This window comes from Vulpes lagopus, chromosome 4 (genome assembly GCF_018345385.1).
Source record: "Vulpes lagopus strain Blue_001 chromosome 4, ASM1834538v1, whole genome shotgun sequence".
In the NCBI taxonomy this organism is placed as follows: Eukaryota; Metazoa; Chordata; class Mammalia; order Carnivora; family Canidae; genus Vulpes; species Vulpes lagopus.
Genome location: NC_054827.1, coordinates 45,176,153 through 45,194,200, shown reverse-complemented (window position 1 = coordinate 45,194,200; position 18,048 = coordinate 45,176,153). Strand labels below are relative to the sequence as shown.

The 18,048-nt window shown below is 44.2% G+C and overlaps 1 protein-coding gene across 4 annotated transcripts; it reads left to right on the top strand.

Moving 5' to 3' along the window:
* Positions 1-240: 240 nt before the first annotated feature.
* Positions 241-16,838, top strand: ZNF212 (zinc finger protein 212). 4 transcript variants are annotated; one of them, XM_041752764.1, is made up of 5 exons: positions 241-575; positions 10,674-11,066; positions 11,190-11,316; positions 13,334-13,423; positions 14,273-16,838. In XM_041752764.1, exons 1-5 carry the CDS (start codon positions 552-554, stop codon positions 15,130-15,132), a joined length of 1,494 nt encoding a protein of 497 aa, XP_041608698.1. In that variant the 5' UTR covers positions 241-551; the 3' UTR covers positions 15,133-16,838. The 4 variants fall into 4 exon arrangements, with proteins under 4 accessions (XP_041608698.1, XP_041608695.1, XP_041608696.1 ...); XM_041752761.1 differs by having other exon boundaries at positions 242-575; positions 14,270-16,838; XM_041752762.1 differs by having other exon boundaries at positions 249-575; positions 10,674-11,063; positions 14,270-16,838.
* Positions 16,839-18,048: the final 1,210 nt, after the last annotated feature.

Below are 18,048 nucleotides of genomic sequence, written 5' to 3'. Positions count from 1 at the left end.
TTCAAAGGACACAGTGAGTTGGTCTGGGAACCTTGACCACCGCTGTTGATGTGGAAAGTTGATGTGGCTTTCTAGTTTCTAGAAAGCCAAGTAACAGCTGACCTAGTGGAATAAAACGACATGCCAGTTGGGGCCACATCTCCTTTCCCCAACTAAATTTATTCTTCCCTCAGAGCAATCTCTGATTTGTATACATTTTTTATTCTTTTAGAGCACCTCGCGGAGCGCTGCGCACCTAGAAGACACACAAAGGCCAGCGTTTGCCTTGGGAGTCTGAATCTGCCCTTGACTTGGAGGAACCAAGCCCTCTGGCCCGAGCGCCGAGCTGCTGTTCATCCTCCTGCCGCTTGGGGGCGGTCTCGAAATCCCGCGGGGTTAGGACGAGCCGCTGGAGCCGCTCTTGGCGCGGGAGGGCCGAACTCCCACAATGCACCTTGTATCAACACGGCACTGGTGGTGCCTTGGAGGTGGGGTAGGGGGTGCCCAGCGGACCGGGGCGCAGCGAGAGGGGTATCAGGCGGGGCTCGGGTGTTGAGGGGCGACTGGCAGCCATGGCGGAGTCGGCGCCTGCTCGGGTAAGGGTCCCCCCGGCACGGGTCGCGGCCGCGTTCGGGATGGCGGAGCTCCTGGCCAGGGCGGGGCTTCGAGGTCCGGACTCCCGTGGTGCTGGGGGGCTCGGGACTCCCCCGGCTGCTCCTGACGAACGCCGCCCCCCTCCCACGCCCTCAAAGCTCTGTCTTCCCCTTCTCGGGCTCCTTCGTCTTCGGGCCGGAGCGCCGGCGCCACACACCGTCGCCGAGAAACTTCTCCGAGGCTTGTTTCGTGTTTTGTTTGTGTGTGTGTGTGTGGGGGGGGGTTGTTGTTTTTTTTTGAGAGCGCGCGCGCACGAGCTGGGGGAGGGGCAGAGGGAGAGTTGTGGGTTTTTGTTTTTAAGAGGTGAGAGGAAAAAAAAAAAAGAGGTGAGAGAGGGCGGGAGGAGGGGCAGGAGGAGAGGGAGAGACTTTTTTTTTACGCGAGAGAGCGCGAGCGTTGAGGGAGAGGGCGAGAGATTTATTTTTTAAGAGCCCAAGAGAGGGGGAGGGGCAGAAAGTCTTTTGAGAGAGCGAGCGCGCGGTGGGGGTGGGGGAGGGGCAGAGGGAGAGGGAAAACGTTAAGTAGGCTCCACGCCCACCATGGAGCCGGAAGCGGGGCTCCAGCTCCTGACCCTGAGATCGTGACCTGAGCCTAAATAAAGGGTTACTGGTTTAACTGACTGGTCCACCTAGGAGCTGGAAAATGTAAAGGATATACTTCGGGTAAACGGAAACTATTCCCAATGGAAAGTCTGAAAATGCAAGAACGTATGGCGATCTGTGGAAATGGGTAAATCTGAACATTGAGGGAAACTAATAATCTTTCGTGAGGTTAAAAACAAAAGCAAATTAAAATACATGCAGCGTTGATGTAAAAACAGGAGATCAGAATTCAGTTGTTTGAAGGTCTTTATAAGTATGTTTCCCGTAATACTGGGGTACTTGCTAAAAGACTTTCTAGTCTTGGCTAGAAAGCTTACAAGTTAGAAGGGGAGGGATCCTGGGTGGTGCAGCGGTTTGGCGCCTGCCTTTGGCCCAGGGCGCGTTCCTGGAGACCCGGGATCGAATCCCACGTCGGGCTCCCGGTGCATGGAGCCTGCTTCTCCCTCTGCCTGTGTCTCTGCTTCTCTCTCTCTCTCTCTCTGTGTGACTATCATAAAAAAAGAAAAGAAAAGAAAAGTTACAAGTTAGAAGGGGAAATAATAGAATAAGAGAAATCACCTAAAAGAAGGCGAGAAAGACAATGAAAAGAGAATAAATAGTACAAGAAAGGTAAAAAGTAAATTAAAATATACCAACAATTACAATAAATGTAAATGGACTAAATGTTCTAAGTAAAAGGCAAAAAGTTGTCAGAATGGAAAAAAAAAATCCTGCTATATGGTTTGTAAGAGATACAACTAAAAGACAAAAGCTACAGGGATGCCTGGGTGGCTGGTTGAGTGTCTGCCTTTTCGCGCAGCTCCACTCAAGGGTTCCAAGGTGTGAACCTGGTTGGGGATTGAGTCCTGTATTGGAGTCTCCGTAGGAAGCCTGCTTTTCCCTCTGCCTAGGTCTCTCATGAATAAATAAATAAATTAAAAAAAAAAAAAGATTAAGCTACAGAAACAGTTAAACATAAAAGAATCTGAAATTTCCTCACCTATATTAATATTGCTGGAGTTGGAGGGCTACTATTTTTAATAGTAGTGAGACTCAGTTAACCACCTTGATACGACATTTTTAATATTTTGCAACTAATTACATAGCTTAAAAATATGTAAAGCGAAACTGAAAGAACTATAAGGAAAACTCTCATAGTAGAAGACTGTAAGAAAACCTTAGTTTTTATCAAACCAAAAAGTAATTAGGCTGTAATGCATCTGATAGAACTTTCTGAGGTTATGGAAATATTCTGCTTTGCACTGTTCAAATAGTCACTAGAACTACATGGCTATTATGGCTATTAAGCACTTGAAATGTAGGTAGTATGGCTGAGGAACTGAATTTAATTCAGTTATAATTAATATAGATTTAAGTAGCCATATGTTTCTAGTGGCTGTTGGACAGCACAGATACAGATTTTTTTTTTTTTAGTTACTTTTTATTTTTTATTTTTTATTTTATTTTTTTTTTTTAGTTACTTTTTTATCCATATATCTGTCAACATATAATACCAGGGTATAGCATACCTCAATTGAGCTTTGCTCAATACTAAATGCAGAATACTGTATTTTCTTACAAATTGAAGGTTTGTGGCAACTATGTCACGTCTCAGCTGCCATTTTTCTTTTTTTTTTTTTTAAGATTTTATTTATTTATTCATGAGAGACACACACAGAGAGGCAAAGACACAGGCAGAGGGAGAAGTAGGCTCCATGCAGGGAGCCCGACATGGGACTCGATCTAGGGACTCCAGGATCATGCCCTGGGCCAAAGGTAGGCGCTAAACCGCTGAGCCACCCAGGGATCCCTCAGCTTCCATTTTTCCAACAGCATTTGCTCACTTTGTGTCACACAATGGTAATTCTTACAGTATTTTAAAGTTTTTCATTATTGTTGTATTTGTTACGTTGTTCTGTGACCAGTAATTATGATTTGCTAAAAACTCAGGTGACAGCCTTTTTTTTTTTTTTTTTTTTGCAATACAGTATTTTTTTTTTTTTAAGATTTTCTTTATTTATTCATGAGACAGACACACACACACACACAGAGGCAGAGATACAGGCAGAGGGAGAAGCAGGCTCCATGCAGGGAGCCTGATGTGGGACTTGATCCTGGGACTTGATCCTGGGACTCCAAGAAAAAAGCAGACGCTCAACTGCTAAGCCACCAGGCATCCCCAAAAATATTTTATTTAAATTCAGTTTGCCAACATATAGTCTAACACCCAGTGCTCATCCCATCAAGTGCCCTCCTTAGTGCCCATCACCCAGTTATCCCATCCGCCATCCCCCCTCCCCTTCTACAACCCTTTGTTTCCCAGAGTTAGGAGTCTCTCATGGTTCTACTAGAAATAATGCTATTGTTTACTTAAATTACAGTATAGCGTAGATTTATATGCACTGGGAAACCAAAATTTTACTTCATTATGATATTTGCTTTATTGTGGTATTCTGGAACTAAATTTGCAATTTTTTTTTAAAGGTTTTATTTATTCATGAGAGATACAGAAAGAGAGGCAGAGACACAGGGAGAGGGAGAAGCAAGCTCCATGCAGGGAACTTGATGTGGGACTCGATCCCAGGTCTCCAGGATCACACCCTGGGCTAAAGGCAGCGCTAAACCGCTGAGCCACCTGGCTGCCCTAAATTTGCAATGTTTCTAAGGTACGCCATTATAGAGAGATTAATGAAGAAAAAATGAAGAGAGTAAAAGAGTCTCAATAGAAATGAGAATGTGTTCTGGCAGTTGATGGTGACTGTTGACTGGGACCTTCGGTAGGGCTCTTGAACAGAATATCTCCATGGGGCTTGGGATCCCTCATGTGTTTTCCAGAGCCCCCTGCCAGTTATTTGCTCCATTTGACATGGAGTGGAGTAAAAAAAGAAACAACTGTCCTTGACAACCCTTCTTTTTTTTTTTTTTTTTTTTTTTTAAACAAACCCTTCTTCAATTGCAGATTCTTGGGCAGCCTGGGTGGCTTGGCAGTTTAGCGCCACCTTTGGCCCAGGGTGTGATCCTGGAGACCTGGGATTGAGTCCCACGTCCTACATCGGGCTCCCTGCATGGACCCTGCTTCTCCCTCTGCCTGTGTCTCTGCCTCTCGTTCTCTCTGAGCTGAGTGTCTACCGCTGAGCCACTGGGCTGCCCAATAAGGTGAATTTTTAAAATGCACAAGTAAGGAGAAAATGTTTACAGTGTGTATAGTGTGGTAAAGATTCGTACCTAGAATTTTCAGAGAAATTCTGAGATAGTGAGGAAGTCAGATAACCCAAAAGATAAATGGTTAGAAGACTTGAGCAGGTAATTCACTGAAGGAATTTGAATGGACAATAAACATTGAAAAGATGCTTACCTTTATCATTGTAATCAAGGAAAGTGTAGCTGGAAACCATGATGACATATTTCAGACCAACTGGAGGAACAATTTTAGTCTGACAGTACCAAGTGTTGATATAGTTGGGGAAAATCCAGAATACTTAACATACTTCTGACAGGAGGAAATTGATACAGCTACTTTAGAAAACATTTGGTATTATTTATTGAAGTCCAAGATATGTATATACCCTATTAGCCAGCAATTCCTTCCTGGGACTATATCCTCGGGAAACTTACCCATGCTGCTAGGAGCCACGTACAGTCTTGTTCACTGTGGCTCGGTTTTTTTTTTTTTTTTTTAATTTTTATTTATTTATGATAGTCACAGAGAGAGAGACAGAGAGGCAGAGACACAGGCAGAGGGAGAAGCAGGCTCCATGCACCGGGAGCCCGATATGGGATTCGATCCCGGGTCTCCAGGATCGCGCCCTGGGCCAAAGGCAGGCGCCAAACTGCTGCGCCACCCAGGGATCCCCCCCCCCCTTTTTTTTTTTTTTTTGTGGCTCTGTTTGTGGAGACACATCATTAATGGAATGGAAAAGTAAATGGTATGGTCACACTGGAATATTATGAAGTGAAAATTACAGCCATCTGCTACAATAGGATATTTCGAGGAGTTGTGGAATAAGGATTCCTTTTTTTTTTTTTTTTTTTTTTTTTTTTTAGGATTTTATTTATTTATTCATGACAGACATGGAGAGAGAGAGAGGCAGAGGGCGAAGCAGGCTCCATGCAGGGAGCCTGACGTGGGATTTGATCCCGGGTCTTCAGGATCATGTCCTGGGCTGAAAGCAGTGCTAAACCGCTGAGCTACCCAGGGATCTCTCCTTTTTTTTTTAAAAGATATTATTTATTTATTCATGAGAGACAACAGAGAGGCAGAGACATAGGAAGAGATGCGGGACTCGATCCTGGGACTCCAGGATCATGCCCTGGGCCAAAGGCAGGTGCTAAACTGTTGAGCCACCCAGGCGTCCCTGGATTCCATTTATATAAAGTCCTAAGATAGGCAAAGCTAAAGAACATGTATTGTTTTGGGGAAAAAAATTGGTGATAATGTAAAAAAAGACAATTACTAGTGAAAATTTAAATTCAGAATAGTAGTTACTTTAGGGAGTCATACAAAGGACCTCAGAGGCAATATTTATATAACTGAGTGGTAGTTACTGGAGATTTGTTGCCAGTACCTTATACATCTTATGTATCAAGTTTTTCTTTTTAAACTATTCATTATTAAAAAGTCCTGGTATTGGACAGCCCCTGTGGCTCAGCGGTTTAGTGCCACCTTCAGTCCAGGGCGTGATCTTGAGACCCGGAATCGAATCCACATCAGGCTCCCTTCCCTGCATGGAGCCTGCCTCTCTCCCTTTGCCTGTGTCTCTACCTCTCTCTCTCCTGTCTGTGTATTCTTATGAAAAAATAAATAAAATCTTAAAAAAAAAAAGTCATGGTATCTCAGTTGGAGGTGACCTCTTAAATATTATCTAGTCAACCTTAGATAGATGCCACTTTAGAATGTTACTTGTTCTGGGGCTCCTGGGTGCCTCAGTGGTTGAGCTTCTGTGTTTGACTTGGGTCTTCGGCTTGGGTTGTGATCCCTGGGTCCCGGGATTGATTCCCACATCAGGTGCTCCACAGGGACCCTGCTTCTCCCTCTGCCTTTGTCTTTGCTTTTCTCTCTGTTTCTGATGAATAAATAAATAAAATCTTTAAAAACAATGTTATTTGTTTTGTGTTTCACTCAAGCAGATTGAAGCTTCCTTAGGTACAGGGACCGGTCTTTTTTTTTTTTTTTAAATTTTTTTTTTTTTTTTTTTTTTTAATTATGATAGTCACAGAGAGAGAGGCAGAGACATAGGCAGAGGGAGAAGCAGGCTCCATGCACCGGGAGCCTGATGTGGGATTCGATCCTGGATCTCCAGGATCGCGCCCTGGGCCAAAGGCAGGCGCCAAACCACTGCGCCACCCAGGGATCCCACAGGGACCGGTCTTATACTTAATGGCAACAGGTTTCAGATGCAGGCCCATTGTATACTTGATCTGACAGTATGATAGAATACCCAAACAGAAATGCCCCAGAAAATCCAGAAGCATGGGCAGTGTAAGGCACTTTTTGTATTTTTCACTGCGATCAGGAATATTCTTAAATAATGGAATTTATGTAAAAAATAAATTATGAAAAAATACATGTTTATTGAAGAAGTCAAGCAGTAGTTTACAAGGAAAGATTAAAATCTCTTCCTCTCCTCTCCCTGAGGATGTCATATTAACAATTTAGTTTGGTGAATATCTTTCTAGACCTTTCTGTGGGCTGAAACAAAACATATACTCACAAATTTTCTGTTTAGGAAAGTGGGATCATAATAAATATATTTCCCTAAAAGTTGGATTTTTAGCTAGTAGGGTATGATGAAAAACTCTTCCAAACCATATGTATAGGTCTAACTCATTTTTAAAGGTAGTATAGTGTCATTTTTGATTGTGCCATAGTTTATTTAACCATTCTTTTATGAATAGTCCTCTAGATTATTTCCAGGCTTTAACTATTCCAAAGACTATTACCAGTAATCATCTTTGTATGGATGTCAGTAAATAATACCACTTGCTTTTATAAGAGAATACCATGAGTGGGATTGCTAGTTTTTGTTTTTGTTTTTTTTTAAGATTTTATTTATTCATGAGTGATGCAGAGAGAGAGACAGGCAGAGAGACAGGCAGAGGGAGAAGCAGGTTCCACTCAGGGAGCCCGATGTGAGACTCGATTTTGGGACTCCAGGATCATGTCCTGGGCCGAAGGTAGACGCTAAACTGCTGAGCCACCCAGGGATCCTGGTGAAAGGGTTTTGAGTGACTTTTATGAGATTTTCTTTTTTTTTTTTTTTTTAAGACTTTATTTATTCATGAGACACACATAGAGACAGAGACATAGGCAGAGGAGAAGAAGCAGGCTTCATGCGGGAAGCCTGATAATGGGACTCGACCCCAGGACTCCAGGATCATGCCCTGAGCTCAAGGCCGGTGCTTAACTGCTGAGCCACCTGGGCGTCCCTGAGATTTTCTTCCATAAAATTTGTAGTATTTTTCATTCCCTCTAGGAGTGTTATAAAACTGCCCAGTTAAAAAAAAAAAGTACCCAGTTTTATATTCTAGACAGCTCCAAATGTACTTCCTTAGCCCTCTTTTTCAAGTGTGTCAACCTGGTGGGTAAAAAGTGGTTTCCCTTTGTTGTATTTGTACTCCTGACTGCTTCTTGACCACCTGCATTTCTTCTATTTGAGAGAGATAGCAAGAGAGAGTTTGAGTGGGGAGGAGAGAGAAGCAGTCTCCCCCAGTCATCAAGGAGCTCAATCCCAGGACCCTGGGATCTTGATCTGAGCTAAGGCAGATGCTTAACCAACTGAGCCACCCAGGTGCCCCAACCACCTGCATTTCTGCTCTCATAATTACTTAGTTTGCAGTTTTGTTTGGGATTATTATTTTTCTTCCCCTTCATACTCTATTTCTATTCTCATGTTTTTTTGTACTTACGCTTATGGCATCGTTCATGGCAGCTAACATTTTCTTCGATCTATACTCTGTATCTATTTTTTTTTTTTTTATTTATTCATAGAGACAGAGAGAGAGAGAGGCAGAGACACAGGCAGAGGGAGAAGCAGGCATCATACAGAGAGCCTGACGTGGGACTTGATCCAGGGTCTCCAGGATCACGCCCTGGGCTGCAGGCAGCACTAAACCGCTGCGCCACCAGGGCTGCCCATATACTCTGTATCTATATTAAGTTGTGCTTATTGAGATAATTTTTGTACATAGAATAAAATTCAGTCTTCAGGCATATAATTGAGTTTTGACAAATGTGCAACCATCATCATGTTACCAGATTAGAGAATATTTCCATCATCCCAGAAAGTGTTCTTTGCATTCACTCTCCTTGCTCCAACCCGAGCCCTTAGCAACCTCTGATCTGATTTCTGTCCTTAGAGTTTTGCCTTTCCTTTTTTTTTTTTTTAAAGATTTTATTTATTCATGAGAGAGAGAGAGAGAGAGAGAGAGAGGCAGAGACATAGGCAGAGGGATAAGCAGGCTTCATGCTGGAAGCTCGATGTAGGACTTGATCCCAGAACTCCAGGATCACTCCCTAAGTCAAAGGCAGATGCTCAGCCACTGAGCCACCCAGGTGTGTCCCCCTCCCCCCTTTTTTAAGTTTTTTTTTTTTTAAGATTTTAATTATTCATGACAGACACACAGAGGCAGAGACATAGGCAGAGAGAGAAGCAGGCTCCCCATGGGGAGCCGGATTTGGGACTTGATCCTGGGACTCCAGGATCACGACTTGAGCTGAAGGCAGGTGCTCAACCACTGAGCCACCCAGGCGTCCGAGTTTTGCCTTTCCTGAATGTTATGTCAAGTGGCATTTGTGTCTTGCTTCCTTGATGTAGCATGATTTTGACATCCATGTTGTTAGGTGAATCAGTAGTTTGTTCCCTTTTTATCACTAACATAGAATTAGCTTTAATGTGTTAATAATATAACGGTATTTTATTATATGGTGTATTAGTACTCTAAGGCTTCTCTATCAAAGTATTGCAAATTGGGGCTTACACAAAGGTGTATTGTCTTACAGTTCTGGAGTCTGGAAGTCTGAAATCAAGGTGTCCACAGACTTGGTGCCTTCTGAGGACTACCATGACAGAGAATCTGTTCCAGGCTTTTCTCTTAGATTCTGGTGGCCCCTCATGCATTTTCTTGGCTTGTGGCAACAGAACTCCGACCTCTACCTCCATTGTCATGGGATGGTTCTTCCTATGTGTGTCTCTACATCATTTCCCCTAAGTGTACATCTGTGTCTGTCCAGATCTCCCCTGTTTTATAAGGATACCACATCATATTTGATTATAGCCCATCGGATGACCTAATTTAATTTGATTGCCTCTGTAAAGATTCTTCTCTCCAGATCAGATCACATTCTAAAATAGTGGGGGTAGAGACTTCAACTTTTTTTGGGCGGGGGGGGGGCAACAAAATTCATCACAAAGCATATGGATGGAACATAGTTTATCGATTCACCAGTCGATGGACATTTGAATTGTTTCCATCTCGATAGGTGGTTCAAAACAAAAAGCACCTCTTTTCAGCCTTTTGCTATGTGGAAGAGGAGAGGAATTATTCAGTGCTCAGATCTTGACTCACCTTCCTGTTTGCACAGAGTGCTAAGCAAGCAAGAAAATGCCAGACCTCAGAAAGGCAGGGGGAGGCTCCAGAAAGCTAGATGAGCCACTGAAAGTGAAAAGCAGAATATGGGACAAAATGAGCCTCTCCAAAGGTCACGTGTCCTGTTTGTTTCATTTGTATTTATTTTTTACATTAAGCTTTTAAGTCTTTTTTTAGGGGGCACAGTTAGGCTTTAAACCCACATATTCAATCAGAACTGAGTTGAGTAACTAGAGTCGGTCATGGCCAAGCTTACATGTTCATTTCTGTGATACTTATGTTCATTTTGTCCCTTCTTTTCCAGACCCTAAGTCCTTGCCACTGCAATTCTTTCAAAGCTATTTCTTCTCAGTGTCGTCCTTGTGGATAGAGCAGCTGCCTTGAAGAAAGTGTATGGCATATAAATGGGGTCAGCAGGGGCTGTGGGGAGACTTCCCATATGTTGACTTTAGTAATGTTGAGCGTCAGCTGTAGTGGTTTTCCTGGTTAGGGACAGATCATGAAAATGAACCACATAAGGAATATGTCAGTAGGCTTCATCAAATCACGCCCATAAACATTTATGAAGGATTTAGTCGGTGTCATCCATTGTACTAGCTGCTCAGGTGCAAAGGTAAATGAGTTGAGCCCTGTAGTAGGTCTTGCTGAGGAATTGTCTTTGTTGGTTTTAGAGACTATAGAATAATGTCAAGTGTGAAGTGCAGATAGTAAGATGTTATGTGTAATATGATTTCACCTTTGTGGGACAAACTTTTTTTTTTTTTTTTTTTAAAGGTAGAAACTAGGTAGCTCTAATGACTCTTGGACCCATTGTTTTCTTTCCTTACATTTGGAACTGACACTGACTGACCCTGGGTCTGATTCTTCATTCAGCACAGGAGGAAACGCCGTTCCACACCTTTGACTTCTTCCACGCCACCCCCACAAGCGACAGAGAAAAGCTCTTACCCGCAGACTACAGAGCTCTCTCTCTGGACTGTGGTGGCCGCCATCCAAGCTGTGGAGAAGAAGATGGAGGCCCAGTCTGCCCGGCTACAGAGTCTGGAGGGGCGGACGGGGACGGCCGAGAAGAAGCTGGCAAACTGTGAGAAGACCGCCGTGGAGTTTGGGAACCAGCTGGAGGGCAAGTGGGCTGTGCTGGGAACCCTGCTGCAGGAGTACGGGCTGCTGCAGAGGCGGCTGGAGAACATGGAGAACCTGCTGAGGAACAGCAACTTTTGGGTGTTGCGGCTGCCGCCGGGCAGCAATGGAGAAGTTCCAAAGGTAGTCAGTCCCCTTGGGGGTTAAGAGTCAGACTAGATGGGGATCCAAGCCCTTTATTCTGAATTGCTGGCTTTTCCCTTGTGGCTACGACTGGAGGCATTCATTGTGTACTATTTGTGATTTCAGGTGTCCAGGTCACTTGAAAATGATGGAGTCTGTTTCTCAGAGCAGGAGTGGGAGAATCTGGATGACTGGCAGAAAGAGCTCTACAGAAATGTGATGAAGAGCAACTATGAGACTCTGGTCTCTCTGAGTAAGTAGCACTTTTCTCCCGGGAATTCTCTTTCAGGTATCTTTATATCCCTGGCCAAGTAGCTTGTGACTCGGATTACACCTATAATTCTAGGTGGCTTTGGCTCATCTGTTGGTCCATGCTGCGTTGAGAAATGGGAGTCTCCAAAAAAGAGAGAGAGAATGTAAGAGACACTTAACAGTAGAGAACAAATAGAGTTGATAGAGGGAGATAGGTTAGGTGTTAGGCTAGATGTATGACAGGCATTAAGGAGGACACTTTTTAAAATATATATATATATTTTATTTATTTATTCATGAGAGATAGAGAGAGAGAGGCAGAGACACAGGCAGAGGGAGAAGCAGGCTCCACGCAGGGAGCCTGACGTGGGACTTGATCCCGGGGCTGAAGGCGGTGCTAAACCGCTGAGCCACTGGGGCTGCCCAGGAGCGCACTTGTGTTGAATACTGAGTGTTAAATGTAAGTGATGAATCACTAAATCCTACTCCTAGAAACAATATTATGGGCAGCCCGGTTGGTTCAGCGGTTTAGTACCACCCATGTTGGGCTCCCTGCATGGAGCCTGCTTCTCCCTCTGCCTGTGTCTCTGCCTCTCTCCCTCTCTCTCTCTCTCTGTCTTTCATGAATAAATAAAATCTTAATAAATAAACAAATCTAAAAAAAGCAACAACAGTATTATGCTATATGTTACTAACTCGAATTTAAATAAAAAATTTGAAAAATGAAAAAGAAAAGAAATGGGAGTCCATAAAGATTTTTGGAAAGGTCTTGGTGTTGAGTATTTTATATTTCTTGTCTATGGTCACATAGTTCTTGATAATATTTACCAATAGAGAAGATGTCATCATTATGGTATAATGTGGCCAGGGTTCCTCATGCTATTTTTCATACTTAAAACTTTGTGACAAAGAAATCCTTTGTTATCTGAGATGAGCCAGGCAGCATAGGCTAACCAAATTTTTTTCTTGGCATTTGGCTGGAATTCTATTCAGTCCCTGTGAGCTCAGTGTCTATTTTGTGTTAATTAGAAGTGCTGCTTAATAGATACACATTCTTATATATAAAATATTAGCTATTATTAAGTAGGTTTTGGTAGACAAAATTTTTTTCTAAAGCTTTTATTTATTTATTCATAGAAACACAGAGATTGAGAGAGAGGCAGAGGCACAGGCAGAGAGAGAAGCAGGCTCCATGCAGGGAGCCTGATGTGGGACTCGATCCAGGATCCCCTGCATCAAACCCCAGGCTGCATGCGGCGCTAAACCACTGCGCCACCGGGGCTGCCCTTTTTTTTTTTTTTTTTTTTAAGATTTTATTCATTTATTAGAGAGCAGAAAGAGGAGCAAAGGGAGAGGGACAAGCAGACTCCTAGCTGAGTGCAGAGCCTGACTCGGGGCTTGATCTCATGACCCTGAGATCATGACCTGAACCAAAACCAAAAGTCAGACGCTCAACCTACTGCGCCACCTAGGTGCCCCTGACAAAATATTTTCAAACTGAAGTCCATAGAGTTGTGTCAAAAAGGCCAGTGTAACTGGAGCAGAGTGTGGAGCAGATGGGTGAGAGGGGACTGCATGACCTGGGCTGAGTTCTGTGCTCTGCTAGTGGCTGCTTGCTTGTCTGTCCCAGCTGGGGATAATGGTGCCCGCTTTGCCTTGCAGTGTGTCAGCCTAGATGAAGTTAGATATGCTGAAAGGAGGCAGCACTTGAGACCGTGTACAAGTGAGGGCAGGGTGGGGAAGAAGGGGAGTGGATTTCTGGAGCCTGACTGCCTGAGCCACAGTGACTAATGAAGGAGCACTGAAGGCAGCTGACTGAATAGATTTTTCAAACTGGCTATAATTTTCCAGTTGTCCCAAGCTGCCACTGATGGGAAAGTGGGAAGAACAGTAGCCTTTTAATCTTTTGAACTTTTAATATCAGCCCTGACATTGATTACCGTGTTCATTGGCAGTTGACCAGTGTGCAGTGAGCTTTTACTCTCTCCTGGGCTCACACTGTGCTTATTCCAACCCAGAGGTCCTTGGCCAGCCAGAAGGAGAAGCAGAATTGGGTGCAGGGATGCTGGGTGACTTGGAGGAGGAAGGCCCTGGTGATATCCACCCAGGTAAGTGGATCCAGAATATTCCATCCCTCTCCCTACAGCCTATAACGAGCTTTCTTTCTTTCTTTTTAAAAAAAAAAATATATATATATATATATATATATATATATATATATATATTCTTTTTATTGAATATAACAAGTTTTCCAACTGCTAAACTGCCAAATGCTGATTATCAGCAACCTCATCTGATATTATTTTAGATTTCTTTATAATTTTCGTTAGTTCATCTAATTAGATGTGCGTCTTCAGTTATTACTGCTGTGGAGAATCCTTAATTGTTAAGTGTTGTGACTATATTCTACCTCATGCCTCTCTACTATACAGAGTAGAGTACATAATAGCTCTAGTGAAAACCCTCGAGGTTGAGGATAGGATTGGTCAGATATTAGGAGTGGAGCTGTCTGGGTGAGAGGCATGCAGAGCATTTATAAGTCAGCTATTTGGGGGGGAATGTGCAGGAAAACAGGCTGGGTACATGAATGAATATTAGGTTTAAGAGTGGTTGATTTTTTAAAATAATTCATATTTATTACTTTAACACTCTTAAATTAGTTATAGTGTATTTTGTCATTTTTCACAGGAATGGAGTATAAATTTATGAACAAGCTTAGAGAATTACCATTTATAACATTGTTCTAGAAAAGTAATCTATTCAGATTTCTCTACCTGAATATAGGTTTGGTTTTTCAGTCTTAGAACCCAGTCGTCTTCTCCAAATTGTCCTGATCCCCTTAATCCTGGGGTACTTTGATTTGAGCCCTTCTGAAATTCACAGATGTTTGTTTAGCTCTGAAGAAACCGAAGGTGCTAGAATGTGATCTTTTTTGTTGGTCTTTCTCTCGGCAGCAGAAGGGGTTCTGATCAAGCAGGAGATACAGTACACTCAGGAAGACTCTGCGGATCTTCCTGGAGAGTTCTCAGGCATTGCTGAAGAGCAGGCTTTCCTGAGCCCAGAGCATGCTGAACTCTGGGATGGTCAGGGTGGTTCTATCCTCTTGGATTCGAGCTCCGGGGACACTAATCTGGAGGATCCCACTGAGGGCAGTAGAGATTCTAGCAGTGGCAGAACTCTGAGCTGTCCCCCGAAGCAGAAATCTAATAGGCAGGTACACCTGGGTCAGGAATGTGGGCAGGGCCTAAAGCTGAAGAGGGACACCTCTGGTCCCTATGAATGTTCTGAGTGCGAGATCAGCTTCCATTATAAGCAGCAGCTAGCTACGCATCTGCAGACCCACTCAGGGTGGGGGACTTACACAGCTTCGGAGCCAGAGGAGAACCTTAGACCCAGGCCACAACTGAAGCCCCAGTCCAAGAGGACAAAGCTTCATCAATGTGATGTGTGCATGAGGAGCTTCAGCTGCAGGGTGAGCCTGGTAACCCACCAGCGCTGCCACCTGCAGGAGGGGCCTAGTGCTGGCCACTATGTCCAGGAGAGGTTCTCACCTAACAGCCTGGTTGCCCTGCCCGGCCACATCCCTTGGAGGAAAAGCCGGAGTTCCCTCATCTGCGGTTACTGTGGCAAGAGCTTCAGCCACCCATCTGATCTAGTGCGGCACCAGCGTATCCACACGGGAGAACGGCCCTACAGCTGCTCAGAGTGTGAGAAGAGCTTTGTCCAGAAGCAGCACCTTCTGCAGCACCAGAAGATCCACCAGCGGGAGCGGGGAGGGCTGGCTCTGGAGCCTGGGAGACCCAATGGCCTGCTTTAAGGGTGCCAGCCCCTCGTTGGTCCCGGGGGGTACAGAAGGGGCTGGCATTGGTCCCCCCAAAGAGACACTGTGCAGAGTCAGGGACTTTTTCCTGAGAAGAGTCGCTTTGATTGCCTTCCCTTGGCCAAGCACCAGGCCAAGCCCAGAGGCTCTCCTGAAAACTGTGGAAGAGGAGGAGTCCAGGGCCACTCCTCTCCCTGCCATCTCTCCCTGCTGTGGAGCTTGTCGTCTCTGGCACCTTCAAAGCTCTGGTTTTCCCATCATGGCTGATGCTCGTGGCGAGCTGCGGTGGGCTCTGACCCCCCAGGGACTGGTGGCTGGTTCCAGGTCCTGTCCCAGCATTTTAGGTCTTCCCTGTGAGGTTGGGTTGGGCCAATGGAGAAACCAGGTGTGTGGGAGAGTTCTGGGACCTAACCTTCTCTTTCCTCTTCTTTTGTAGTCTCTTTGTTAAAAACAAGTAGAAGTTTTGAGGAAACTTTTTTGGAATTAGAGTTTAGTTGATTTAAAAAACAAAAAAGTCTTGATCCTTGTTTTTTAAAAAATTTCCAGTGTTGTAGAAGTTGTTCCTAACATGGGGACTGGGCCTACCCTCTAGGAGGGATTTGTTTATGGGGGTCTTTTAGCCCACCCACACTTAGTAAGGTCAGAGATCAGGTGGCAGAGTGCTGAGCTCCCTCTTTTGGGGGGGGGTCTTTGCTCATAAGGGGCTAACTGAATCTAGAGGAGCAAGAGGAGGAGAGTGGTAGAGGTAAACCTCAGAATCCCTGCTGGGAATGAAGAGTCTTGTGACGGAGCCCAGAGCATGATGCTGCTTGGGAATCTAGGTTTTTCACCATAATCCTCTTCCAACATGGTCCTTGCTGGTTTCTGCAGCCACCCAGGTTAGAAGACTATTTTGTTACTTACAGTTGTCTGACTTGTTCCAGTGGGAATTGGAGTTTGTTCTTATTACACCAGTTGTTTCTTGAGATTGTGTAGATTACACATTTTTCAAATTAGTTCTGGGATTGACTGTTCAGAGATGATGGAGAAAAAGCACAAAAATGCTTCTTAGGAGTGTTGAATGCCTGCCCCACTGTTGTTTGGGGAGATGGGACTGGGCTCCTGGGTTCCTATATGTGAATGTCTCCTTTGATGATTTGCAGTTGCCTAGAATAAAACTTGCTACTAGCAAAAAAACAAGAACAAAAACAAAAACAAAAACCCCATGTTGGATATTTTTCTCCCTTTGTCAAGAACATCAAGGTAGGAGGTGGCTGACCTGGAGCAGTGACAGAGGCCTGAAGTCACAGCCTGGCCTGCATTTTTACTTAAACCTAGGACAGACAAGCAGAGGGCATGTATGAGAATATCCATGGGACCCTGTGTGGTGGTTGAGGGCTGGAGACAACCTGCATATTGATTTTTGGAGATGGCAGGAAGACAGGGCAGGTAAGATAGGTGTGCCAGCCTCTACTGGGTAGCACTTAGGGACATTGGCTTAGAGCAGCGTATAATGCTGAGTGGGAAGATGTTAGAGATTGAATGAGGTTTATAACAGTACAGTTTATGTACATTAAAAATGCATGTACACAAAACATTTGACAAGAACACTTGGAAATGCAGACTTATACCTTAAACGCATTACAGCTGCTTGTGGGAGCAATGAGTGGGATATGGGGATAAAAAGAAAGAAATAGATAAAAATAAACTTGGCTCACTATAAAGTATAGGATTGTCTTGGATTGTCTTGGTGTAGAAACAACGTGGAAGTTGTCATAGAGCAGGCGCCATGCTCAACTGAGGTGCTCAGCTTTGTTATATGTAGGAAAACCTCAGGAGCTGCTGCTCTCTTAAATTCTTTCTAGTCTCCCTTGCCCTTAAGCTTTTGCATCATAGATTTCCTTATACTCCATCCTTGATTATTTTTACCTCCAGATTGAGTGGTGTGTATGTGTATATGTATGAATGTATGTATGTATGTATGTATGTAGAGAGCATGAGTGGGAAAAGAGGGTGAGGAAGAGGGAGAAAGAATCTCAAGCAGACTACATGCTGAGTGTGGAGCCTGCTATGGGGCTCAATCTTACTACCTGAACCAAAACCAAAGAGCCAGATGCCCAACCAACTGAGCCACCAGGGATCCCCCAGTTGAAGTTTTTATTTATTTATTTTTTTAAAGATTTATTTATATATATATTTAAAAGATTTTATTTAAGATTTTATTTATTTATTCATAGACACAGAGAGAGAGGGGCAGGGACACAGACAGAGGGAGAAGCAGGCTCCATGCAGGGAGCCTGATGTGGGACTCTATCCCAGGTCTCCAGGATCACACCCCAGACTGTAGGCGGCACCAAACCGCTGTGCCACTGGGGCTGCCCTGTTTGTTTATTTATGAGAGACACAAGGAGAGAGAGAGAGGCAGAGACTCTGGCAGAGGGAGAAGCAGGCTCCATGCAGGGAGCCTGACGTGGGACTCGATCCCGGGTCTCCAGGATCACGCCCTGGGCTGAAGGCGGCACTAAACCGCTGAGCCACCTGGGCTGCCCAGATTTATTTATTTGAGAGAGAGTGAATGAGTAAGAGCAGTGGAAGAGGGGCAGAGGAAGAAGCAGACTTCCCTGCCGATTGAGCTACCATGGTGCCCTTCAATTGAATGTTTTAATGTGTGACCAGTTTTTGTTTTGCATTGTGGGAAAAAAAAGTACCGGATAGGAGTCTGGTTCTCTGGTAATGTTAAATTTTCCTTGAGACAGGAGGATAATTATATGAGGCAGTTGGACTATGGTAATAATGGCTAATATTATTAATATTCCTGGGCACTCAGTGTGTGAGGCACTCATAAATGAACTTAACCCTCTGTGGCGGGTATGATTATACTCCATTTTACACAGGAGATGTGGGAAACCTTCTGAGAGGTGAAAGTAGCAGCTA

Coding starts and splice junctions, on each gene's coding strand:
- ZNF212 (XM_041752761.1), top strand. CDS start 552: ATGGCGGAGTCGGCGCCTGCTCGG. Junction 576..10,673: donor CGGAGTCGGCGCCTGCTCGG/GTAAGGGTCCCC, acceptor TTCTTCATTCAG/CACAGGAGGAAACGCCGTTC. Junction 13,424..14,269: donor CCCTGGTGATATCCACCCAG/GTAAGTGGATCC, acceptor TTCTCTCGGCAG/CAGAAGGGGTTCTGATCAAG.